The 26723-nt window shown below is 39.9% G+C and overlaps 1 protein-coding gene across 1 annotated transcript in view; it reads right to left on the bottom strand.

Annotated features, from left to right (window-relative positions):
• LOC137654716 (protein argonaute-2-like) overlaps nucleotides 1–26723 on the bottom strand; it is a 91798-nt gene that overhangs the window by 31098 nt on the left and 33977 nt on the right. The window contains exons 4-12 of the mRNA XM_068388612.1: nucleotides 23581–23724; nucleotides 20934–21126; nucleotides 18740–18876; nucleotides 15798–16025; nucleotides 12801–12986; nucleotides 11189–11364; nucleotides 10754–10929; nucleotides 6602–6768; nucleotides 6050–6234 (exon numbers count right to left, since the gene is read on the bottom strand). Coding sequence (XP_068244713.1) covers nucleotides 6050–6234; nucleotides 6602–6768; nucleotides 10754–10929; nucleotides 11189–11364; nucleotides 12801–12986; nucleotides 15798–16025; nucleotides 18740–18876; nucleotides 20934–21126; nucleotides 23581–23724 — 1592 coding nt within the window. The remainder of the gene's footprint in view (nucleotides 1–6049; nucleotides 6235–6601; nucleotides 6769–10753; nucleotides 10930–11188; nucleotides 11365–12800; nucleotides 12987–15797; nucleotides 16026–18739; nucleotides 18877–20933; nucleotides 21127–23580; nucleotides 23725–26723) is intronic.

Here is a 26723-nt window from a genome sequence, read left to right as displayed (position 1 = left end):
ACCCGCCAAATCAACAAGGATGTGGAAGGCTTCTTAGCCGACCGTACAACCCATAAAAAGTATTCAAGAGAAAGGTTAAAAGGTTATGGGATTATGGGAATGTAGTGGCTGAGCCCTCGCCTACTACTGCATTCGTTGCTACGAATGGTCCCAGGGTGTAGCAGTACTCGTAAAGAGACTGGACATCTTTGAGATAGAATGATGCGAACACTGACTTGCTTCTCCAATAGGTTGCATCCATAACACTCTGCAGAGAATGGCTCTGTTTGAAGGCCACTGAAGTAGCCACAGCTCCCACTTCATGTGTCCTTACCTTCAGCAAAGCAAGGTCTTCTTCCTTCAGATGAGAATGTGTTTCTCTAATCAGAAGCCTGAATAGTAAGAAACTGAGTTCTTAGAACTTGGAAAAGAAGGTTTCTTGATAGCACACTATAAGGCTTCTGATTGTCCTTGTAAAGGTTAAGACCTTTTTAGATAGTACCTAAGAGCTCTAACTGGGCAAAGTACTCTCTTCAGATCATTCCCCACCAAGTTGGACAGGCTTGGGATCTCGAACGACTTAGGCCAAGGACGTGAAGGAAGCTCGTTTAGCAAAAACCGAGCTGCAAGGAACATGTAGCCGTTTCAGATGTGAAAACAATGATCCTGCTGAAGGCGTGGATCTCACTTACTCTTTTAGCTGTTGTCAAGCACACGAGGAAAAGAGTTTTTAATGTGAGGTCCTAAAAAGAGGCTGATTGGAGAGGTTCAAATCTTGATGACATAAGGAACCTTAGGACCACGTCTAGATTCCAGCCTGGAGTGGACAACCGACGTTCCTTTGAGGTCTCAAAAGACCTAGGGAGGTCCTGTAGATCTTTGTTGGTGGAAAGATCCAAGCCTCAGTGGCGGAAAACCGCTGCCAACATACTTCTGTAACCCTTGATCGTAGGAGCTGAAAGGGATCTTACTTTCCTTAGATATAACAGGAAGTCAGCAATCTGGGTTACAGTGGTACTGGTTGAGGAAACTGCATTGGTCTTGTACCAGCTACGGAAGACTTCCCCTTGAGACTGATAGATTCTGAGAGTGGATGTTCTCCTTGCTTTGGCAATCGCTCTGGCTGCCTCCTTCGAAAAGCCCCTAGCTCTTGAGAGTCTTTCGAAAGTCTGAAGGCAGTCAGACGAAGAGAGTGGAGGATTGGGTGTACCTTCTTTACGTGAGGTAGACTTAGAAGGTTCACTCCTAGAGGAAGAGTCCTGGGAATGTCGACCAGCTATTGCAGTACCTCTAAGAACCATTCTCTCGCGGGCCAGAGCGGAGCCAACCAACGTCAGCCGTGTCCCTTTGTGAGAGGAGAACTTCTGAAGTACCCTGTTGACAATCTTGAACGGCGGGAATGCATACAGGTCGAGATGGAACCAATCCAGCAGAAAAGCATCCACGTGAACTGCTGCTGGGTCTGGAATCGGAGAACAATACAACAGGAGTCTCTAGGCTATCGAGGTAGTGAACAGATCTATGGTTGGCTGACCCCACAGGGCCCAAAGTCTGCTGCAAACATTCTTGAGAAGGGTCCACTCTGTGGGGATGACCTGACCCTTCCGTCTGAGGTGATCTGCCATGACATTCATACCGCCCTGAATGAACCTCGTTACCAGTTAGCTTTTGATCTTTAGACCAGATGAGAAGGTCCCTTGCGATCTAGAACAACTTCCACGAAAGAGTCCCTCCCTGCTTGAAGATGTAAGCCAGGGCTGTGGTGTTGTCAGAGTCCACCTCCACCACTTTGTTAAGCTGGAGGGACTTGAAGTTTATCAAGGCCAGAATAACCGCCAACAACTCCTTGCAATTGATGTGAAGTGTCCTTTGCTCCTGATTCCATGTTCCCGAGCATTCTTGTCCGTCCAAAGTCGCACCCCAGCCCGTGTCTGATGCGTCCGAGAGGAGACGGCGGTCGTGTTTCTGAACAGCCAAAGGTAGACTTCCTTGAGAAGAAAGCTGTTCTTACACCACGCGAGAGAAGACCTCCTCTCTTCGGAAACAGGAACTGAGACCGTCTCTAGCGTCATGTCCTTTATCCAGTGAGCAGCTAGATGATACTGAAGGGGGGGAGGTGGAGTCTCCCTAACACGATGAACAGGGCCAGCGATGAAAGTGTCCCTGTTAGACTCATCCACTACCTGACTGAGCATCGGTTCCTTCTCAGCATGCTCTGGATGCATTCTAGGGCTTGGAAGATCCTTGGGGCCGACGGAAAAGTCCGAAAAGCTCGACTCTGAAGATCCATACCCAAGGAGACAATGGTCTGGGATGGAACGAGCTGAGACTCCTCAAAATTGACCAGGAGGCCCAGTTCCTTGGTCAGATCCATAGTCCATTTGAAAATCTCCAGACAGCGACGACTTGTGGGAGCTCTTAAAAGCCAGTCGTCTGACGGAGCCGGACACAAGATCATGGTACTGCTGCACAGTCTGTGAACTGTCAATCATGGGCAAGCGAGGAAGTACAGTGACAACCCGAATCTGTCTAGACTGTCTGGGTCGTACAGACAACTCCTTATCGGGTTGCTGAGGTTGCCGCACTGCGTCACAACAAGTCACTTCTGTTGGTTGTTGAACGTCTTCCCCGTGACACATTGACTCCGTAAACAAAAAATCCTCTAACAAGGACTAAGCCTGGACTGCATGTCTTGCAACACAGCTCAAGGTCTATGGGAGCAGGTGTGGTAACAGACGGGATTAGCGACTGAAGTGGAACCATTACCTTCCCTGGAAGCATGTTATGCTTAAATAAAAGTCCATAGGAGGCTATGCAGCTAAAGGCTCCCTCCAAATGACAGAGTCCTCAAGGGAATATCAGAAGGAGGGAGAAAAGAACTTTCTCATCTACAGGGACCATATCCTAGAAAAGCTAAGTTCTCTCAGTGAGGGTTCACTGGTGCAAAAGCAGCAGACTAGAAGGCAACGTTATGAAACTGCTTGACAGTCTAGTGAGTTGGCAACAACCAAAGATGTGTGACTGAGAAGCATGCGGTAAGGTATGCAGAGCATGTTGTATGCAGAGTATGCTGTATGCAGAGCATGCTGTATGTAGAGCATGTTGTATGCAGAGCATGCTGAATGCAGAGCATGCTGTATGCAGAGCATGTTGTATGCAGAGCATGCTGAATGCAGAGCATGCTGTATGCAGAGCATGTTGTATGCAGAGCATGCTGTATGCAGAGCATGCTGTATGTAGAGCATGTTGTATGCAGAGCATGCTGAATGCAGAGCATGCTGTATGCAGAGCATGTAGTATGCAGAGCATGCTGTAAGCAGAGCATGCTGTATGTAGAGCATGCTGTAAGGTAGGCAGAGCGTGTGCATGGCGTTTAACATTTCTCAGAAATTCCATGACCAGTGCTAGAGTGCTTTATGCATGCTTGCATGGGGTTTTAATATCAACATAATATTTACCTTACATTCATAACTCATGATTCATATTTTGCCATATTTTGCGATATTGTTAAAAATATATTGCAAGGAATACAAATATATTTTATAAGTAATACAAATAACCTCCATTATCATAAGGTTTGAAAATGGAGGTAAGGTATGCTGAACAGCAGAGTCAGAACGAGCTGGAACAACAATAGTTGTGGTTTCCTCTTCAAGACTCTGTTGAGAGAACACCTGAGGCTCAGTCTGCAAAGGCTGATCAAAGGAAGTAGCAGAAGGTAGGCGCATGGGTGGAGGAGGCTGACTCCTAGCATGAGTGGTTGAACCCAAGGGTTGCGCTTGCTGAGCGGTGGGCGGAAGCGGAGTAGCAAGTTCCTGTTCCTGTGGTGTGAGCGGAGCGCGATGAGGTAGAGGCTGCGCAGAACAAGGTAAATGTCTCGCAAGCTGAGGCTCCTGAGGCGCAAGGCTAAGGTGTAGTGGTGCTTGCCTTGTGGAGGGTTGAGCTCGCTGCAGCGAGAGCTGAGGAGACTGACTCATGGACGGGAGAGGTTGTTGTACCTCAACCGAGAGTTGCATCACTGGTGGAGCAGCAAGTGGAGGCGGAGGAAGAGAGGTATAATCCTCCTGATCCCATTGTAAAGGTTGCCTTAAGGAAGGCGGAGGCTGAACACCACTGGGAACAGCAAACTCAGAACGTGGCTCAACATCGTACGCCTGGCAGGTGGTACTGCGATCAGGCGGAGCGAGCGCAGGCGGAGGGAGTGTAGGCGGAGGCGGAGGCGCAACACTCTCAGCCCGACACTCACGCATCAAGACCGAAAGTTGTGACTGCATGGACTGCAGTAGAGTCAACTTGGGGTCGGCAGACACTAAGGTCTGCTGAGGTAAAGCCTTAACAGCAGAGATCTGTTGCGGCAGAACCTTACTCCTCTTAGGCGGAGTGCATTCAACAGATGACTGAGGAGAGTCAGAGCTAACCCAATGACTGCATCCGGGTTGTTGAACTCTAACTTCGTACGTCTGGCATAGGTCTGGACTTTACGTTTAAGAGGTCTTGAGACCTGAGACCAGCGTTTTCTCCCCTAAATTTCTTCTGCAGACGAGCAAAATAAGGGCTCAATCGTCTGCGGGTGGGAGTGACGGTCTCGGTAAGATACGCCCACAACCACCGAGGATACTTCTGTGCGCCGATCAAGGCCTGCTGAACCCTTTTGTCCTTCGACATTGCTTCTCCCCTGGGCTTGGGAGCTTGCAAGAGGTCCCGGACTGGGAGGACGACTGGCGCGCACAGAAGTACCCTCACGCACAACACTGACACACTTTGCGCTAATCACTTATCACTTTGATTTTCTGTTTGCACTTATTTCACTGAACTCGAAACTTTAAGTGGTTTGTACCTGAAACACGCAATTCTATCCTTTCTCAAAAGTTAGTAATTGCGAAAACAGAATTACAATGTAACAGAAAAATCTAATGAAAGATAGATAATTCAGTGGCTGGAAAGAGACTAAACACTAGATCACTCTAGAAACGTTTACCTTCTTCCCCTAAAGAGACTAGGGAGAAGAGCAAAAACGATAACAACGTTACTCGCTTGAATGAAACGTTTATCCTCCTCTTTCTCCCTCCGTCTCTATCTCTCTCTCTCTCTCTCTCTCTCTTGACTTAGAATCTGAGAGAAGAGCCCAATCATATATATCGTTAAAACATATTATTGTTAAAGGAAAAAACTGAAATATTTCCCAAAATGAAAAGTTCCTTTATTAGGATTAAAACCATTAAGTTAAGAAAGAATGAACAAAACGCTAGACACGGTTACTCTTACTGCAACGTGAAACCGTGAAAATTCTTTCTCTATCGTAACGATAGAGCGCAAGTTGAACGTTCTGAACGTCAACAACTGCAGAGACAAAACAAAACGTTAGTTCAACTTTGAAAACAGTACTAGACTATCAAAGAAATTCTTTCAAAGACATTAAAATAGCATAATATGTTAACAGGTAAAACCGAAATGACGGGCTCAATGTTAATTAACTTCGGTACCAAGAAAAGACCGCCTACTATTAGGAAGGTCGAATATAAACAAATATAAAAATTAATTTTAATAAGTTTATAATAAAAGGAAGTTAATCGAAGAGGCCTAACAGATTAATTCCAAAAGCTAACTAAGCTAATATAGAAGTTTCCAGTAAAGCGACAGCCGAAATCAAAGAGAAATACTTCACCAAAGTCGTGAAAATACTCCAAGAACATAAGCGTATCCCAGAACGTCTTGCCGGAAGCACGACAGAGGAAAAATTGAGGAGGTGTCAACAAGAAGTACTATAGTACCTGGCCACAGGTGGCGCTGGTAAGTACACCCCCTTCTAGTATTGTGATAGCTGGCGTATCCCTCCATAGAATTCTGTCGGGCAACGGAGTTGACAGCTACATGATTATCGGGTAAGTTTAATATTGAAAATTTAATAGTAACCTATAACAACTAGTACACTATAAAAAAAAAAAAAAAAAAAAAAAAAAAAGCTTTAACTGCCAGGAAGGAAATCTGTAATCTACCATTTTACTAAAAAAAATAAAAAAATTATGCATTTTTCTTTTTAAACAAGAATATAAAATTTTTTTGGACTGACTTGGTCATCTCCCGGATTTTCTGGATCATTTCTGTTCGATGTGTCTGATGTCTCACTTCCACAGCATACTTTGAAGCAAATCTGTCCACGGACGCGAGAACTGCGGCTAACGATGGCGTTGACTTATCGCCAGCTTGAGGGTGATTTACATCGGCTCCCATGATCATGACGGGAGTTGTGAATACCTGAATACAGGGCATAGATGAATTCTCTCTTATAAATAGGATTGGAATTTACGCAATTCTTCAATCATCAGGTAAAAAAAAAAAAAAAAAAGACAAATGGAACTAATAAGCTTCTTCTAAACGTATATTGTATTATGGATTAAAATAATAACTTAATAAGACTCGCTATGAAAATTTCTTTCAGATAAACAAATGTGAGACTTGATGTCTTAGAAAATGGAGTAAATATTATATAAGATGTGAATTCCATAATAAACAAATATATAAGCTACACAGCTAATTTTACACACTGAACCAATATACAACTACAAGATTTAATTTAGCTTCTACAATACTGTACACAAATATCATAACTTCCATCACTTACAACTGGTTGCGAGACGTTGCTTAAAATGTTATTTGTGCCTCCCAATTTTGCATTAATCTTCAGCAATAGGTTTCCAATGGTAGGGGGAGCACAGCTACGAACATTGGTCGCCTTCACGCATTGTGTGACAACCTGAATCTCTCTGTCTCCCGTTTTCTTTATACGGCCTGAAACATTTCAATAAATTTATAAGGAAGATAATGTTCCCTTATAACAAAATCAAGTTTACACCAGAAATAATATTTAAATAAAAAATACGAGTTAAAATCAAATGTTAGACATATACGTTGGTTTACTTAAAACTCACACCAATAACAGATTCGTTAGGCCATCTGCATAGAAGACCATCTGCATAGGAAAGCAATAAAATAATCTTTTGGACAACCTCAAAAAAGAGAGCAATACTCAAACAATAATAGAATCTTTTGGCCATCTCTAAAGGAAAGCAATAAAAGAATATTTTGGCCAACTTCAAAGAGAACAATATTCATACAATAACAAAATCTTTTGGCCATCTACATTGGAGACCAATAAAACAGTTTTTTTGAGGATCAGATTGGCATACTGGGTAGCAAGCTGGTTCAAGAGAAAAGCAACAGCTTTTGCACCAGACAAAGCCAGGTTCCTGTACTGCTCCATGTGTTCGGGGATAGCGAGCTTGGTGTCCCGCTCGAACACTGTGGCCGTACCACACCAGTGGTCGAGCCACGAAGCAGCCTTGAGAGCAGCTACAGAGATGGACTCTCTAGTTGAAATCTCAAAAGGCCGAGAAGGCCACTCTCTGGGATTTCAAGCTCTCGACCGAGGAACCCCCACCAAGCGCTCCGAGTGCGGGGTTGAGAGGAAGAGGACAAGACACAGAAGACTCTGTGACATAGTACCTCTTCTGTCGCTGGAGTGGATGAGAGAGGAACTTGTTCGAACCTTGGCTCCTAAGCGAGTCACCAGGTCCTGCAATCTGGTCACTCACTCGGTCCAATGCTCAAGCAGCCTGTCTCAACCAGGGTAGTGTGAAAGGCCATGAACTGCCTTCGAGAGCTCCCCATAGGATCTCCAAGGCTGTACACTGCCTTCGGGAGCTCCCCATAGGATCTCTAAGGCTGCACACTTATCTCAAGACACTCCTTCGGGAGGAGCCCTGAGGCCATTAATCTCACGCATGAGGTTAATGACCTCTAGGAACGGCGACTCCACCTCAGGATCTTTCATCTCTGGAAGTGGCTGATCCCTTGGTCCCGCTACATCAGTAGGTGTAGGGGATGCGACATGCTGCACGTGTGATGACATCCCCCATGAATACCCTCGCTCTGGTCCTAGGACCGAACCAGGCGTGTATTCAGGAGTCAAGGAAGGACCCTGGCAGGGTTCATCCCCGACAGAATGCATTGAAGTTCCCGCTGCGAGCACCATGAAGCTCCCGAAGGAGCTCGAGCGCGTTCGGGGTTGCTGGGAACTGCAGCGCTCACACCAGGAGGTGTAGACAGGTTAGCAACGCGAGTGATGTGCGCAGCCTCACCTGTTACATGGCCAGAAAGCATGGGGGTTGGCTGCATCTCGCACGGCTGGTATGCGCGAGAGCTAGCCTGGTCGTGCACAACCAGGCCGCGGGCTGAGCCGCGAGATGGCTCCATGGAGGGCCCGAGTCGCGAGGGTCAAGTGCGCGGCTGTGTGGGCCTGCTCACGCGACACACGAGTTGCTGAGTCAGTTCGCGTGGCTTACCCCGTGGAGGTAGTCGTGCGTACCGCAGATTCTTCACGAGAGACCACAGCTGAGATTTCTCGTGCCGAAGCCCGGACTGTCCTTTCCCCGCTCAAGAGCGGTTCAATTAGAGTCTCAGCAGTAGATCGGGGGCCCGAGGACCCCGTCACCATGCTCTGGGAGACGATACCTATGCCCTCGAGTGCGGTTGTCATGCATGGAGGCCTTGCACGCGATTAGCCGTGAACAATCTCACTTGTGCGGGGAAAACGGGAATCTCACACATCGGCCTCATTCTCCGTAGAAGAGGTGTCTCGGGGAGCCATGTCCCTTCGACTGCGACTGGCCTTGGCTTTCCTCTTCTTCCCCTTCCTTTTTCCCCTGGGGGAGAAGAGTCGGAGTCAGAAGATGAAGACAAAGAGGAGGAGGAGAGAGGAGGAGGAACTAGAAGAGGAATACCGCCCACGCTTCCACTTCTTGTGCCCCCTCCGAGGTACTGGAACGTTGGTCGAGGCAACAGCAGACAACACAGGACGAGGATGAACAACCTGAGCCATATCCGTAGGAAGACCCGTGGTCGGTGAACATGGTGAACCTGAAAAACATATTGTATCAGCAGGAGTTTGGCAGATTTTAATTTTAACTGCTGATCAGCAAGAGATTTGGCAGATTTTAATTTTAACTGACTTGCAGGCAAAGCTGTAAAGGGTTTGCCATCAGTGTTAAAGAAATCTTAATGATTAAAACCTTACTCTCCCTTCTTTTAACAGGGAGTCCTGCAATTAGTTTACCCTTGGAAAAAGTTTGCATTTTGCCAGGAACAAATGCTTTATCAGGTACATAGTCAACAACAACAGGGGCATCAGTGAACATGGGAGTCGATAAAGTTACAACCCAGGGTTGCCAGGTTTCCTAAGTGAGAAAAGGCCAACTTTGATCAACTGCAGCTTCAAGAAGTTAAAAAAGGCCAAAGGTATAGCTTTTAAGGCCAACCTTTTATGATATTGCTAAAGGCTAACCCATTTCAAATAAAAAAAAAGCCAAATTTGATGTCTTTAGCTGAAAAAGGCCAACCTGGCAACCCTGTTACAAAGTCAATTCTGTTCATCAACAATAGTATTATTCAAATGACTTTGTTGAAGCTCGTCCGCCATATTTAAACGGCGTCTTAACAAATTTAAGTCAAGCCTACCTGATAATCCGAGACATCCAAATTTCCCCATTCTTACCAGGTAACGTGCCGTCATCGGTATCAGAAGGTCCAACAATCTGACGGGTATCTCTCGGGATCGCCGAAATAGCGGAAGCGCTAAGGTCAACCGCTCCCCCGCCGAACCCCGAGAAAACCCCGACAGGCTGTGAATCCGGGCTTCCCAAAATGGCGGCCAGGATTCACACTACGGCAAGGAGAACCTTGAGAGCAAGGTTTTCCCCTGCATGTCAAGCAGAGCGTGTGCGGGTCTACAAAAGTTGATGAAAGCCACCCACTGCAACGCCTGCACAACATCGCATCTTAAAGAGTAACTTTCTCCTTCATAACAATGACCAATCCCTAGTACACAAGCACAAGAGAAGGGAAAGGGCTGCCGCTTAGATAGCGGAGAGTAGCACAACCATCCACACTGAGCCGAAGCGAGTGAATGAGGAAAGCGGGCTGGCGGTGGGGGGAGCGAAGCTCTGCCACATACCGCCAGTCAACCAATCAGCACAACTGCCTGTTTTTCTTTCTCTTCGGCTGTTTCAGCTGGGCTGAAGCGAATTCTTATATTAAATGATTACGAGGTTTGTCTATCGCGTAGGAACAAATAAAATATTTTAAGAACAGTAATAACATCAAAATGAATATTTCCTATGTAAACTATAAAAACTTTTAACAAAACAAGAGGCAGAGAAATTAGATAGAATAGTGTGCCTGAATGTAACCTCAAGCAAGAGAACTCTAACCCAAGCCAGTGGAAGACCATGGTACAGAGGCTATGGCACTGCCCAAGACTGGAGAACGGTGGTTTGATTTTGGAGTGTCCTTCTCCTAGAAGAGCTGCTTGCCATAGCTCGAGTGTCTCTTCTACCATTACCAAGAGGAAATTAGCCACTGAACAATTACAGTGTAGTAGTTAAACCCCTGGGTGAAAAAAAAATTGTTTGGTAATCTCAGTATAGTCAGGTGTATGACAGAGGAGAATCAGTAAAGAATAGGCCAGACTATTCGATGTATGTGTAGGTAAAGGGAAAAATGAACTGTAACCACAGAGAAAGATCCAAGGTTGTTTAGGAATGTTTTTTGTCATGTGATTTAAAATTGACTTTTGAATTGCTATACAGTACAGTGAAGTATTTGTCATGTTCCTCAGCACAGTTAAAGCCTTACTTACCATTTTGCATAAAACATCAAAATTACAAACTTACTTAAACTTCGACAATCTACATATATTTTAAATTCATTACCCACTTACCATAAACGTTACCATACTTTGGCAAAACCACAAGAATTAGCTGCACCTCAGGCATTCTTTGTTTGATTTCAAGTAATTCACGTTCTGGATTAGGGTTGAAACTTTTCTGCACAGTTGGCTTATCCAGCGACATTCCTCGTTCCTTTCCCATTCTTGACAATGCAGACAAGAACTTCCTACAACAAAAACATGTGACTTCAGTTATGGTACAGATTCTTTGTTCTACTATAATTGACCCAGAAAGCAATGGTTAGAGTTTCAGTGAATTCTACAAAACCCTGAACAGAAATGTAAGCTTCAACTCTATCTTGATAAAACAATGAATTCAGATCATAAAAAGTGTGTCATCTCAGTGTTAGACACACCATCAAAAGCTGTAATTGATATGCAATAAAAAGAAAAAAAAAAAGTGTGTGTGTGTGTGTGTGTACATACCACAGCATATCCTCCTGAATGAACTTAGGATCATAATTCACAACAGCCCATTTGTTCAATTGAGCACCATTGTAAAATTTCCTGTCTCTTGCATCCCACACTCCATCTCTGGGCAACAGTTCTTCATTCATCGTGAGTTTGGGTGCGGGCAAAACTCTCCCATCTATATCTACAGGCTGAAATAAATAGATATAAATATAAATATGGTTTGAGGTAGTCGCACACTTTGTGATGAAGCCCCCAAGACCAGGTCAACACCAGTTAGAGAAGAAACTGTTTCACTTATCCATTCTATTCAAAATAATTTCATATTTATGACAAATGGCAATAAAAATTATTTTCAGTAAAAAAAATTGTTAAAAATTTTGTAAAATAATGAACAAAATCTGATGACTGGATCAACTTCTACCAACAGGAAAGGCCTTTTAGCAACTGTTCCCTTTAGCCAGGAACTCCCCCAGAAAAACTACCTATTATCATTGTTCCCTTCAGCCAGGGACTCCAACAAAACTTAGCAATTATCAAATCCTCGCTTTAGCCCTCCCCACAGAAACTACGTATTATCAACTGATCCCCTTAGCCAGGGACTCCAACAAAATCTACCTATTATCAAATATTCCCCTTAACCAGGACTTTAACAATAACTACCTATTATGAAATGTTCCCATTACACAGGGACTCCATCAAAAGCCTACCTATTATCAGACATTCCCTTTAGCCAAGACCTTCAACATTAACCACCTATTATCAACTGTTCCTCTTACAAAGGCAGTTTATCAAAAACCTACCTATTATCATACATTCCTCTTCAACAGTAACTACCCATTATCAAATGTTTCCCCCTCATAGGGACTGCATAAAAACCCTACTTATTATCACACACTCCCCTTAGGCAGGAACTTCAAACAACAACTATTTATTATCAACTGTTTCCTCTACATAGGGACTCCTTCAAAACTTACCTGTCATCAAATGTTCCCCTTAGGCAGGTACTTCAACAATAACTATCTATTATCAACTGTTCACCTTACACAGGAACTCCATCAAAACTTATCTATTATCAAAATCTGTTCCCCTTAGCTTGGACATAAAAACCACCAGAAACAATTTAATCGTCTCAAAAACTGTTCATATAGGGGACTCAAGATAACAGTTGTGGGATCCTGTGTTTCCAAAGGACAGCAGTAATAACATACTTGCTACAAGCTGTTCGAATAACACGATACTTGTTTATGGAGTGACTGTCAATTAACAAAACTATCTATCGCATCTTTGCTGCCACCACTGAATATTTCCACTAAATCTCTGATGATAAAATTGATTGGTTTCCCAAGTGTCAGAGAACATTGTAAAGACTACAATTATAGACGCTAATAAATTCTGAGATTAAGATAAAAACCAATGACACATTAAAAGGGTGTTACATGCAACCTCATGACTTACCTTCATTGCTATTCCTGTCTACTAGTAATAAAGTAAGGCATAACAGGCGAGGTTACCTACATGAAGTTAGTTTTCATTACTGCTTGATGGTTAAAAAATCAAGTATACATTGTCCTTGAAGTCTATGTACACAACATACAACAATGAGAGTAGAGAGAGATTTTCTTACCTGGTCTGCTACAGAAAACTCCAATGATCTAATAAGGGGATCCCTGTTGAAATCCACTTGTCTCCTTACATTGAAAATACTTTTCAATCTTTCGTGAGGTGGTCTAGCAGTAGATTTTATCAGTTGGGACAATTCATACTCATTAAGTTTTCTGTTGTCTTTCTGTCCTTTATGAATTTTGCAAAACTGGAAAAACAAATAAATACACATTAATTATTCAACCTTAACCTTTTTACCCCAAGCTATTTGGAACTTTCCAACCCTTAACCCCAAGGCGTTTTCTTTTTCAAGCTCATTTTGCAATATATTTTTTCTAAATTGCTCTAACAGCCTTAATTTTTGTCATAGAGAGGTCAGGTTGGTCTCATTCTTTTGGAAAATGCCTGAAGTTTCTCATAAAGTTTTCAAAAATGTGCGAAAAAAGGTAAATAGCCGTTTCTTGCAAGGACGTACCGGTACATGTACGTCCATGAGGGTAAAGGGATGAGTTTTGTGAAACGTACCAGTACTGTACGTCCATTGGGGGTAAAGGGTTAATAACTGGGATCTGCTAGCTATATGATGTGCATGACTCCCTGTAAAAATACCTCCCATAGTTGATAAAGTGAAAGGCCTTAGATGTAGGCCTACTTCAGTCAGTCTTTGGCTGTAACTAAGCAAATCCTGTTATCCAATACATTAAGTCAAGTTCACTCGAAGAATATAGAAAACAACCAATTCTATTTTTTCTTTTACCTTTTTGTTTTTGTTTCTTTGTTGATGTCGGCTACCCCCCAAAATTGGGGGAAGGGCCTTGGCATATGTATGTATGTATGTACCAATGGAAAATATATATTACACCAACAATTGCAAATAAAAATGTCTAATATCTACACCAAATATCATAAAGGAGACTGAAAAGCATCATGGTTACATAATGCGAGAGGACATAGGCCTTGTGGTCGTCGTCTGTTTCCGTATTTTACTGCTTTCAAATTGACAAAAGTAAATTTAGAGTATTAATTACACTAATTATTTCATAAAGTAAAGTGTCTGGAATCATGTTTAATATACCATTACTTCTCAATTTTAGCAAGGGCATTAGAAGGAACGTGTGCATTCCTCTACAAGCTGTTTACACCATGTTAAATTTATAGATAAAACATAATGGAGGAATGAGGTTTATAAGACCAATACCTTACAAATATAACACTGGTTTTCTTCTCTTTTAGGACTCTCATTGGTGCTCTTATTTGACTAAAAGTTTATACCACTATCAAACTGCTGTGTTGACATCTCTCGATGTATTAATCACACACGTGTCTCTAACGTTTATATCACTGTACTATTAATCATCTCACCCTACACTTACTGATGCAAAGTGCCTCATTGTACTATTAGAGCATATATATATTCTGATTCATCATCTTCATATACATATACATTGCTCATTTTAATTTGTGTAAAAGAAACTTAAATTTTCATCGCTGACATTATAATTGAGATAACGAAAAGCATTTACCTATCCTGTCTTGATGTCCTCCTTATTGTTCCATTGTTTTCTGCCTTACATACTAAAATCATGCTTTATTTGATTTGGTAACTTTCATTGTTGTTAAGTCTCCAGAGAAATACATTACAAAATTAAAATTAACTCAATTTTAGGTCCCCACAGGTGTGCACCTGTACAGATATTCAATTTAATCTCAATCAATAGCTACAATTGTACAGTATATTAAATAAGGTACCCTTTAATCTCTATGTAGCTTTTGAAAATCCCTCAAAAAGGATATATTTTTATAAAAAATGGCCAAACTTTATACCAATCAGCCCTTATGTTTTACTTAAAAAAACTGGGGTCTACTATAGTCTACATAAAAAGACACACAATGATAAAAATCTACCAATGTGGCCATATTTCAAAATCCTCTTGGGTTTCAACATATATATACTGTACTGTGTTTCAGTGATCAGCTGATTGTTTGGTCTTCCACTGACAGAATGCTCTAACCATGTAATTAAAATACTGATAAGTTACAGAAATGTGATGACAAAACTATTCTTGTATGACATCTTGCCTGTGTAATAAAACCTTCCGGGAGCAAATGAGCTACATTTCTCAGAAAGGTTGTTTGATCTGAAGATATTTTCATGTTCTAATTTTTTTGCCCAGAATTCCCTGTATTTGAGTTTTGCAGATATATATCAAGGTCTACATACTTATAGGATTTAAATTCTGTATTAAAAGGTCTACATACTTATAGGATTTAAATTCTGTATTAAAAATACTAAGTGAATACACAATATAAAAAATACACATCATATCGTATATTTGTATAGAAGATTTTTTTTTTATGAGGCTGGAAGCTTGCCATCCCTCCCCTAAGTTTTCCCCTTTTTTATACAGTCATATGAAGTTTCATCTGTGGTGGATAACGGGGAGGGTGGGCTGTGGCACCCCTAGCAGTACCAGCCGAACTCGGTTGAGTCCCTTGTCAGGCTGGGAGGAACATAGAGAGGAGAGGTCCCCTTTTCTGTTTCATTTGTTTGATGTCGGCTACCCCACAAAATTGGGGGAAGTGCCTTGGTATATGTATGTATGTATGAATTTAAATTCTTATGGATAACACTTTTATAAGTACTGGCATATGAACTTTACTAGCTACTGTACTTTTGTACATTTCAAGTTAAAACAAAATAAAAATATATACATTATACATACTCAAACAATCAGATATACATTTCAAAAAACAACATTAACCCTTTTACCCCCAAAACTATTTGGAACTTTCCAACCCTTAGGCATCTTACACACGAGGACACTAGTGTCCGCCATTGGAATTGCTGTGATTGGTTTCCTAATCTACATAAAATAGTTTTATTGACAAAACTATAGTAAAACTTTTAATAATGGGAGTGGTATATTGGCAAAAATGTCCATCTCAACTTTTAATAATATAAGCTGATAGTATACTGTACAACCTTCTGTCTTCAAAATCAACCGATTGAAATACTCACCTCAATTGGCAAATATATATTTCTCGTTTGTGGTCCAACCTTCAGGCAGTTCAGAGCTGGATACCTTAATCTTTTATTATACTGCATCATGAAATACTTTTCCACAGTGCATTGTGTAGTCGTCTGTGTGGTTGGATCTGTAAGAGGGAAGGTCTGTCTATCCGAACCCAGTGGGGAAACGCCTTGCACTTTGTATCTTCGGCACTTCAAAGTGTGGGTCACCTGTACCTGTTTGGCATAAGTATAAAAATTCCATAATCTGTAATTGACTAATACTCAAAGCCATATTATTTGGCACAGATTTATATTTGAAAATATGTATACCTTTATTTCATATAGCAAGCTCCAAGCTACATTGTTTATCATTAAATTAATATTTCATATACCTTGCTCCAATCTATATTGTGCATCAGTAATATTCCATACTACTATTATTACAAGTTAAGTTATAACCCTACAGTAGTTGGAAAAGCAAGATGTTATAAGCCCAAGGGGTCCAACACTGAAAACTTCCATATATAAAGTATAACTTAAAACAAAAAAAAAAAAAACAGAGGAAGAGAAATTAGATAGAATAGTGCTCAAAGCTATATTGTTCAACATTAAGCAGTAATATTCCGTATACCTTGCTCAAAGTTGTATTGTTTACCATCAATTAACCCTTTTACCCCCAAGGCTATTTGGTACTTTCCAACTCTTAATCCCCAGGCATTTTTTTTCAAGCACATTTTGCAATATTTTTTTTTTAAATTGCTCTAACAGCCTTAATTTTCGTCATCGAGAGGTCAGGTTGGTTTCATTATTTTGGAAAATGCCTGAAGTTTCTCATAAAGTTAACAAAAATATGCAAAAAAAAGGGTAAAAAACAGTTTTTTGCAAAGACGTACAGGTACGTCCATGGGGGTAAAGGGATGAGTTTTGTGAAACTTACCAGTACGTCCATTGGGGGTAAAAGGGTTAATGAGGGATTTCACTTTTCATATATAGTACGTTTCTCTAATCTAATTCGGATTGAATTTATGAATTTGGGCTAAATAAGCTAATGCTGGGGCATGTGAGGCCATCAGCATCCTAGTACTTCTAAGGCAAAGTAAGGTAGAGTAAAACCATAGAGTTACATTATAAGATAAATGTTAGAAGAGGGAGTTTCAGATGGAAATAAGGAAGCAAGAGTGAAGTAAAAATGATATAAATAAGGGATTTTGACAAAGGAAAAATCTATTTTTGGGCGAGGAACCTGTGTCGCCCAGTGAAATGCCAGGAATATACCCAGCTCGCTCACCCCTAAAGGGTGTCGGTATTAAAACTGGGGCGAGCGATACCACTACCAGAGGTCCCTTTCCAATTAGACTTCTCCCTCCTCAAAATCCCCCGTTACTATGAGGTGCCGTTCACTACAGCTACTGGCCCCCCCACACCACCACTACCTATCCTTCTCCCATTCATTCCTTGTTAGCACCCGTGAACGTTCGGACGTGTTTTTCGTAGCTCTGTGTTATTTTGTGTTTTTGAAGATGTCAGGCGTTTTGGAGATCCCTGCTCCCAAATTGAGTATTATATTTGTCTGTTCGGGATTTCTAGGTAGCGACACATGTTCATTCAATAACCTTGTTGGGTTTTCTCTCAGTTTAACTGTTTAGTAGCAATTTATGATGGATTTAAAGTTGCAAACACCTTGCTGTAAAGTCTTGAAGATCTAAATTTTTATGTATCAGAGTTTCTACTTTCTGGTAATAATCTATTTGAGATTGAAATTGCAACGTAAAAGATTTAAAATTTCATACACCTTTAACAGTAAAAGCTCTTGGGGACAATTTCAAGAAAATTCTACATTTAGCATTTCATATACAGTACTGTACCTTCCAAAAACTAAAGTTTGCTAAACATAAGAATCAATGTACTGTAATGTGATGAGTTTAGATGGTGTGGTGCCATTAACTTAATACATAGGCTAGCTTGATAGCACACAGTATGCAACAATATACTTTACATCAAAGACAAATTTCTTAAATTTGCTCATTGAAATGCTAAAGGTAATACCGTAACGTGAATTCATTACCTTTCAAAAGGCATTTAATCATTCAAAAATCAGTGTAATAATTGCCTACCATTAGCATAATCAACTGTTCCCTTCTTAATGCTTTATCATTCATCTCACATCCCTACAGTATTGCCATGACTCTGTCCTAACATTAGAAATTCCGGAAGGTTAACATTATTCCTTCATCATCATTATGAAGTTCCGGTAGGCCCTGCTGCTGTCTCCGATGCCTCAGATGACCGCGGAGGTAGCAGCAGTAGGGGATTCAGCATTATGAAGCTTCATCTGTGGTGGATAATGTGGGAGGGTGGGCTGTGGCACCCTAGCAGTACCAACTGAACTCGGTTGAGTCCCTTGTTAGGCTGGAGGAACGTAGAGAGTAGAGGTCCCCTTTTTTGTTTAGTTTCATTTGTTGATGTCGGCTACCCCCAAAATTGGGGAAGTTCCTTGGTATATGTATTTATGTATTGTTATAAACACGGTTTAATAACTCCACTGCATCACATTTGTACATCTCTCCCCTGGCTCCCTTAACGGATTTGTTTTCAGGTCAATGCCAAATTGAAACAAGGTAAAAATTAAAATATGATGCTTAGCAGAAAAAGAATTAACAAAGCTAGGATCACAATGAAAAAAATATAAGTCAGGCAATGTGTTTGCTAGTTAGATCTAACTTTAATAAATTGAAAAAAAGACAAGTCAGGCAATGTGTTTGCTAGTTAGGTCTAACATTAATAAATTGAATAAAAGACAAGTCAGGCAATGTGTTTGCTAGTTAGGTCTAACTTTAATAAATTCACTGGACTGCTGCATAATACAAGCAAATGTGATCAACCGTTTCCTCCCTTTACATGCAGCTATATAATACCTTATTGAAATGAAAAATTCTCTCTTGACTGACCTGTAATCCCTTTAGTGCTTGCGCTAGTTTTCTCTGGTTATCTCTATTCAGTCCTCTCGTTAAGTCTTGTGGATGAAACCCTATTTCACCCATAAATTCCAACACAGTCTGTTCCTTGTAGTAGACTTTATTCGCAACTGTTGATGGAAAAAAGTAATAACATTCATTATTTTCATACTTGGCTGCAGGTCACAATGCTTATATATGTGAAAGGTTCAACATTATCTGATCTTATCATCTGGCTGACAGTTCCCTTGTTCCTGGTAGTTTTACCGATTGCCAAGCATAAAAGCAAAATTCTAAACTGTAGTTTTACTTCTTTTCTTTACTTGGATCACTTTTTTTATTTAGTTATTTTATTTCTATGAAAAGTTAAGCCTGGTATCAGAGTCTGTTTAATTCAAGATTTAGTTACCAATGTTGTGGTCTGAAAAAACTGGAATGTTTGTGTTTCCAAGAAGAATTAAATCTACATAAATTTGCAAATATCAACACCAACCATGATTACTGTACAGATTCGTAACATTTCAAAACAGGAACTCGTCAATCAATTCACAACACTTCAAGATAAACCTTTGTCCATGCATAACAGACTCTCATTTATAACAACTTAGGTTGTTCTACTTACCTATTTCGATATACAACCCAGCCATAAATAAAGACCATAAATCATCATATACTTAGAATGAGAATTATGACTTTTATAAACAAGTTTTACCAAAACCTATCCAGTATATTCATAAAAGATACACAGTAAATTGGTAAAGTTTACATATCGAGACACCAAGGTTAGCTTAACTTGGGCAATGCTACCATAGTGTTCTAAAAAGGCCCCTACGTGAATAACCATTTAAGGGAAAGTTCCAAATGAAAAACATTCAGGATTGTGTTTGGGGTACGACTGTGATAACTTAGTACTTCAAACCAGTTATTTACTAATAAATCTACCTTCTAACCTTATGTGAAAACCATTTTAAAAATTTGCCTCAATTATTTCCGAATGTTCACTTTAATACCTTGCACAAACATCTTGAGAGAATGGAAAATGGCTGTCTGCTAAAGAAGATGATGAATGCAAGAGTTGATGGGAGAAGTACAAGAGGAAGGCCAAGGTTTGGGTGGATGGATGGAGTGAAGAAAGCTCTGGGTGATAGGAGGATAGATGTGAGAGAGGCAAGAGAGCGTGCTAGAAATAGGAATGAATGGCGAGCGATTGTGACGCAGTTCCAGTAGGGCCCTGCTGCTTCCTCCGGTCGCCTTAGATGACCGTGGAGGTAGCAGCAGTAGGGGATTCAGCATTATGAAGCTTCATCTGTGGTGGATAACGGGGGAGGGTGGGCTTTGGCACCCTAGTAGTACCAGCTGAACTCGGTTGAGTCCCCTGTCAGGCTGGGAGGAACGTAGAGAGTAGAGGTCCCCTTTTTGTTTTGTTTCATTTGTTGATGTCGGCTACCCCCAAAATTGGGGGAAGTGCCCTGGTATATGTATGTATGTATGTACAAACACCTACCGTGTAGATACTTTCCACCTGATATTTACTATAAAACAAGACCCTTCAATGTCGGACCCCTGCAACGACCAATGCTGTGTTTCAAAGGGGACAGCTGGCCTTAATCCCCAAGCTAATTGCAAATAAGTACGACTGTATAATGAAATTATCATCTGTATTCCACCCACAAAAACCTTGTTTTTGCATTTGGTGGGTTTTCTTGAAAGGATGAGAAGAATTTAGGATAGACAGACCCTTATGACTAACACTGCAGAATATTAATACTACTGGACTATTTTAGAAATGCATGATCTGATATACCATCTAAATAAAGAGTTCAGTAGGTCACTGTTATTAGTAGAATCTTCTCATAATATCAAAAGACCTAGAAATATATAAATGTTGATCTTAAACTCTATGTTGGTGACAAGGATTTTAACAAAAGTATTGAATAAAATTAATAAAAAAATTTAAGCAGAGGGGTACTTATAGAAAAAACTACTTTCATTTACACACACAATGTCAAAAAATGACAACTTCATTCTAGAGAGCCTAATTGCTAAGCAGTACAACACTGGCAAATGGTTCCTGAAATAGAGTCTTTTTCCCCTATCACTTCAACCCACTTTGAATACAGGACATTTGTCATTCTGATAAACTTAAAAATCAAATTTCATAATTTCAATATACATTAATTCAACTTACTGTCAACATTAAGGAGCATTGACCCATTCTTCCATGCACAAGGTCGCAGCGAGCTGAAAAAGCCAACGACACCTTCTTTTCCCCCACCCAGAGGTGTCAGAGGGCCAAACTCCCCTCCACATGAAAAAAAGGAGTTTCTGCCAACACAATCATACTTCACGGTGGGGCAGTGATTAAACATAACTTCAAGCATCTGAAAAATTAAATTGATTGGTATGGGGTTGTGATTAAACATAACTTCAAGCATCTGAAAAATTAAATTGATTGGTATGGGGTTGTGATTAAACATAACTTCAAGCATCTGAAAAATTAAATTAATTGGTATGGGGTTGTGATTAAACATAACTTCAAGCATCTGAAAAATTAAATTGATTGGTATGGGGTTGTGATTAAACATAACTTCAAGCATCTGAAAAATTAAATTAATTGGTATGGGGCTGTGATTAAACATAACTTCAAGCATCTGAAAAATTAAATTAATTGGTATGGGGCTGTGATTAAACATAACTTCAAGCATCTGAAAAATTAAATTAATTGGTATGGGGCTGTGATTAAACATAACTTCAAGCATCTGAAAAATCAAATTAATTGGTAAAAACTAATTAAAAATAACCAATCAACTTGAGTAGCATTGCAAGTGATAAACAGACCTTTTGATTTTTTCGTACCACAGATGTTCCTCTTATCAATAAAGTGGCATTAACCCTTTTACCTCCAATGGACGTACGGGTACGTTTCACAAAACTCATCCCTTTACCCCCATGGACGTACCGGTCCGTCCTTGCAAAAAACTGATATTTACATTTTTTTGGCATATTTCTGATAACTTTTTGAGAAACTTCAGGCATTTTCCAAAAGAATGAGACTAACCTAACCTCTCAATGACAAAACTTAAGGCTGTTAGAGCAATTTAAAAAAAATATATTGCCACATGTGCTTGAAAAAGAAAATGCCTGGGGGTTAAGGGTTGAAAAGTTCCAAATAGCTTGGGGGTATAAGGGTTAATAAAACCAAGGGCCAATTACCAACCCTTTTACTTTACAAAGATTACATTCATGAAATTTTGAAACGACTATACAATAATAGGTAACCCTAATCCTATATAATCTATGGGACATTGGAATTTTCACAAAACCTGTGCAATGAATGGTTTTAACTTCATGAATCCAAGGATTTTTTACATATACAGTATTTAATTCCTGATAACTAAGCACTCAAATTTGACAAACTAGACACCATTTTTAACTGCAGCACTTTACTCTCATATTTGAAACCTATCGGGCAATTCATATCTTTTTAAATAATTCTTTTAACTCTATAGAGCAATTTATATATTTTCCCAAAATAACAACAACAAAAGTATTCTATGTGAATTATTTTCAAGAAGAAAGCTAAAATGACAAAGAGAAAAGTTTGTAAACAGTGCCTCTAAGGGATAGGTTATGGGGGTGGGGAGTAACTTCCCCCTATTTGGTATGTGCAATCGGTTTCTTCCACATTATTATTATTATTATTATTATTACTATCCAAGCTACAACCCTAATTGGAAAAGCAAAATGCTATAAGCCCAGGGGCTCCAATAGGGAAAAATAGCCCAGTGAGGAAAGGAAATAAGGAAATAAATAACTGAAGAGAACAAATTAACAGTAAATCATTCTAAAAAAAGTAACAACGTCATAACAGATATGTCATATATAAACTATTAACAACTTCAAAAACAAATATGTCATATATAAACTATAAAAAGACTCATGTCCGCCTGGTCAACAAAAAAGCATTTGCTCCAACTTTGAACTTTTGAAGTTCTACTGATTCAACAACCCGATTAGGAAGATCATTCCACAACTTGGTAACAGCTGGAATAAAACTTCTAGAGTACTGCGTGGTATTGAGTCTTATGATGGAAAAGGCCTGGCTATTAGAATTAACTGCCAGCCTAGTATTACGAACAGGATAGAATTGTCCAGAGAGATCTGAATGTAAAGGATGGTCAGAGTTATGAAAAATCTTATGCAACATGCATAATGAACTAATTGAACGACGGTGCCAGAGATTAATATCTAGATCAGGAATAAGAAATTTAATAGACCGTAAGTTTCTGTCCAACAAATTAAGATGAGAATCAGCAGCTGAAGACCAGTAGGGACTACAATTCGGAAGGGTTGGTTTGAGGCAGGATATATCATACAACACATCCATATGTGGGAGGGATTATCCATCAATTTGAGATAGGTTAGAGTTCTCTTGCTTGAGGGTACACTCAGGCACAATATTCTACCTTATTCCTCTTGCTCTTGTTTTGTTAAAGTTTTTATAGTTTATATAGGAGATATTTATTTTCAATGTTACTTTTCTTAAAATACTTTAATTTTCTTTCTTTTCTTTCCTCGCTGAGCTATTTTCCCTGTTGGAGCTCCTGGGCTTATAGCATCTTGCTTTTCCAACTAGGGTTGTAGCTTAGGAAGTAGTAATAATAAAAATAGTAGTAATAATAATAATAATAATAATAATAATAATAATATGCTTGAAAATTACATTTACAAATGAAATTTAATTACAGTACTGAAGTACCTTTTAACAGAAGAAACCTATCGAAGTTATAGTAAAACTATATCAAAATCCTGTTCAACGCAACAAACCAGCTCACCTGAAAAACATTACTTGGCAGTACGGCAGTTCCAGGGGCACTTCTGAGTGCTGCAAGAAGGTCTTGTAGACGTGCTTGGTTGACCACACTTAAGGAAACTGCGTACTTGTTTATACGTTCAGAATCCGGATTCTTCAAGCTTACCTATTGCAAAGAAGGATGAAATTGCATACAATTTCATAAATTTTTAAAAGTCATTTGCATTTTTACTAATTATACACACCTGAGTCCTTCAAATAAGAGTACGATTTCAACGAAGCTGGAAGTTCGGTTGTTAGGAACAGAGTAGCAACTTTGACTTTCACATAAGACTTGCTGGATGGATGAGGCGGGAAGTGTATATTAAAATACTTAGGTTTACATGGTTAGGAGAAATACTCGTTCCTAATAGAATACAAGTTAAGTCCTTTAATTGGCCATTTAACACTAAGAGGGAGCAAGTTCCTACGACCAAATTGGCTGGTTTAAAATTCTGGGATGTTAGAATACTCAAGACCTTAGTGTAATTTCCAATCCCCTTCCATGGCTTCTGTCATCTAGACTGATAGTCATGAAGGAACCTGCATCCTTATGGGATATGACATATAAGTTTGTGGCAGGCATAACTTCTATTTGTGTTCGAACTACCGGAATCCTCACATGGATGATTCTATCTTCGATTGTCTTCTTACCATTATGGCTAAGAGACAAGATGATGATAGAAAGGCACCTTTTGTCTTTGTTGGTGATTTTAATGCTCACCATAGGGAGTGGTTAAACTTTGTTTCTCTTACCGATCGCCATGGCATAAGAGCTTTAGACTTTGCCTCTTGAATCAGGCTGTGAGCAAATCATAAGTGAAGCTTCTCACAGGTTTGGAACGGCTTGGACCTCGTATACACGAATCCCCTGGCGTTATAACAAGTAAGGTTGGTTGTCCAGTTGGGACATTTGATCATGCCCTGACTTCATTAGTAGTGAAGACTGAGCAGCCTGTCCTTGATGTATCTTACAAATGTAAGATTTATATGAAATCTCAAGCAGACTGGAATGGGATCTTGCACATGATCTTTTGGGCTTGGATTGGTCACAATTGTATGGTAGTGTTGATCTTGTCGTCGCTTTGAATGAGGATCTAGTAAACATAATTGATAGGCGTATCCCTTCTCGTGTACTACAGTACCGAGTGAAGGACAAACCATGGTTCAATGATGATTGTAGACATGCTTATTTGGAGAAGCAGGAGGCCTATCATCTTCGGAAGGGTAACAGATCAAATTTGACCTGGAATAACTATACTTAGCTTAGAGCTTTGGCTCAGAGTTTATGCTTCAACTGAAAAAGAATACAATTTAACCATAAAAGAAACCCTCTCTGGTACAACCCAGGAGCATGAGTGGTGGACTACCCTTAAATCTGCACTCTTTGGTGTAGATGCAACAGTTCCCCCTTTAATTAAACCAGATGGCTATGTCACTCATTCTCCAAAAGAAAAGGCAACCTTTTTTGGCAGATGTGTTTGACAGCAAGCAGAGGAATGAGAAACTCGAACTTCCTCATTCCTATTTTCCTGATGCTAAACTAACTAGTTTAGCTTTTCGATTTGATAAAATCAAAACTCTCTTGATGGACCTTGATGCTTAAGGAGGTGTAAACACAAATGGTAGAACATTTGTTTTTTTATATAGACTGCAGGTTTCTTAGCTCCAAAGTTATGTTATTTAGCAAGAAGAGGATATTTTAGCACTTGTTGTAGAATTGGTAATGTTACTCCACTATGTAAATATGTTTGTGGTAGCTAAAGTCCAACTGATTACCACCCAATTTTCATAACTCCCATATTATCTAAAGTTTTTGAACATCTTTTGGCAAAACATCTTGATAGGTTTGCTGAAGGTCATCATCTGTTCCCTAGTTTGCAATTTGGTTTTCATAAAGACCTTGGGGCTTGTGATGCCCTTCTTACAATCTCCAATGATGTACAGAAAGCCCTTGATTGTGGTCAAGAAGTTCGTATGATTGGCTTTGATCTTAGTGCTGCCGTTGACCATGTTTATCATGATGCCCTTGTTTTCAAACTCAAACAGTTTGGAGTGGGTGGGTCGTTTCTGAGCATCATTATTGAATTTTTAAGAAACAGATCGCAAAGAGTTGTTGCGGATGGGCACCATAATGAGTGTAGGAATGTGATATCCAGTGTTCCTCAGGGGAATGTTTTTGGCCCATTACTTTACATACTATATACACATGACATGTGGTTTGGTTTTGAAAACAAGCTTGTTGCATATGCTGATGATGCTACTCTCTTTGCATAAATTCCATCTCCTAGGGTTGCTGAGTCCCTTCATAGAGATCTTGCTAAAATTAGTGCATGGTGCAAGTTATGGGGTATGAAGTTGAATCCTAACAAAACTCAAAGTATGATTGTAAGTACAAGGACAGTGGCTCCTCAACATTTGGATCTCAGCATTGATAATGTTTCTTTAACTTTGTATGACTTTTAAAATTTTAGGCGTGATTCTCGACAGCAAATTTACTTTTGAGAAACACATTGGGTCTGTGTCTTCTTTAATTGCACAAAAATTGTCTTATTTAGAAAGTCTTTGAGGATTTTTAGTGATCAATCTATTCTGAAGAAGTGTTTTAATTCTTTCATTTCACCTTGTTTCAAGTATTGTTCTCCCGTCTGGTCCTCAGCTGCTGATTTTCATCTTAATATGTTGGACAGGAATTTACGGTCTATTATATTTCTTATTCTTGATCTAGATATTAACCTCTGGCACCGTCGTTCAATTAGTTCATTATGCATGTTGCATAATATTTTTTATAATTCTGACCATCCTTTATATTCAGATCTTCCCGGACAGTTCCATCCTGTTCGTAATACTAGGTATGCAGTTAATTCTAAAAGTCAGGCCTTCTCCATCATGAGGCTCAATACTACATAGTATTCTAGAAGTTTAATTCCAGATGTGACCAAGTTGTGGAATGATCTTCCTAATCGGGTAGTTAAATCAGTAGAACTTCAAATGTTTGGTATTGTAGCTCACTTGCATCAAGGTTCATTCTAGAGATAATGGTTCAACCACTGCACGGTTAAAAGCAAAGGGAAAGTTAGAGAGAATAGAAAGAGACAATCTTACTCTCATCCTACACACTGCTGC

Source organism: Palaemon carinicauda, chromosome 15, assembly GCF_036898095.1.
Source record: "Palaemon carinicauda isolate YSFRI2023 chromosome 15, ASM3689809v2, whole genome shotgun sequence".
NCBI classification, from domain to species: domain Eukaryota; kingdom Metazoa; phylum Arthropoda; class Malacostraca; order Decapoda; family Palaemonidae; genus Palaemon; species Palaemon carinicauda.
The sequence above is the reverse complement of the archived record's forward strand: the minus strand, read 5'-3'. Positions and strand labels throughout refer to the sequence as shown.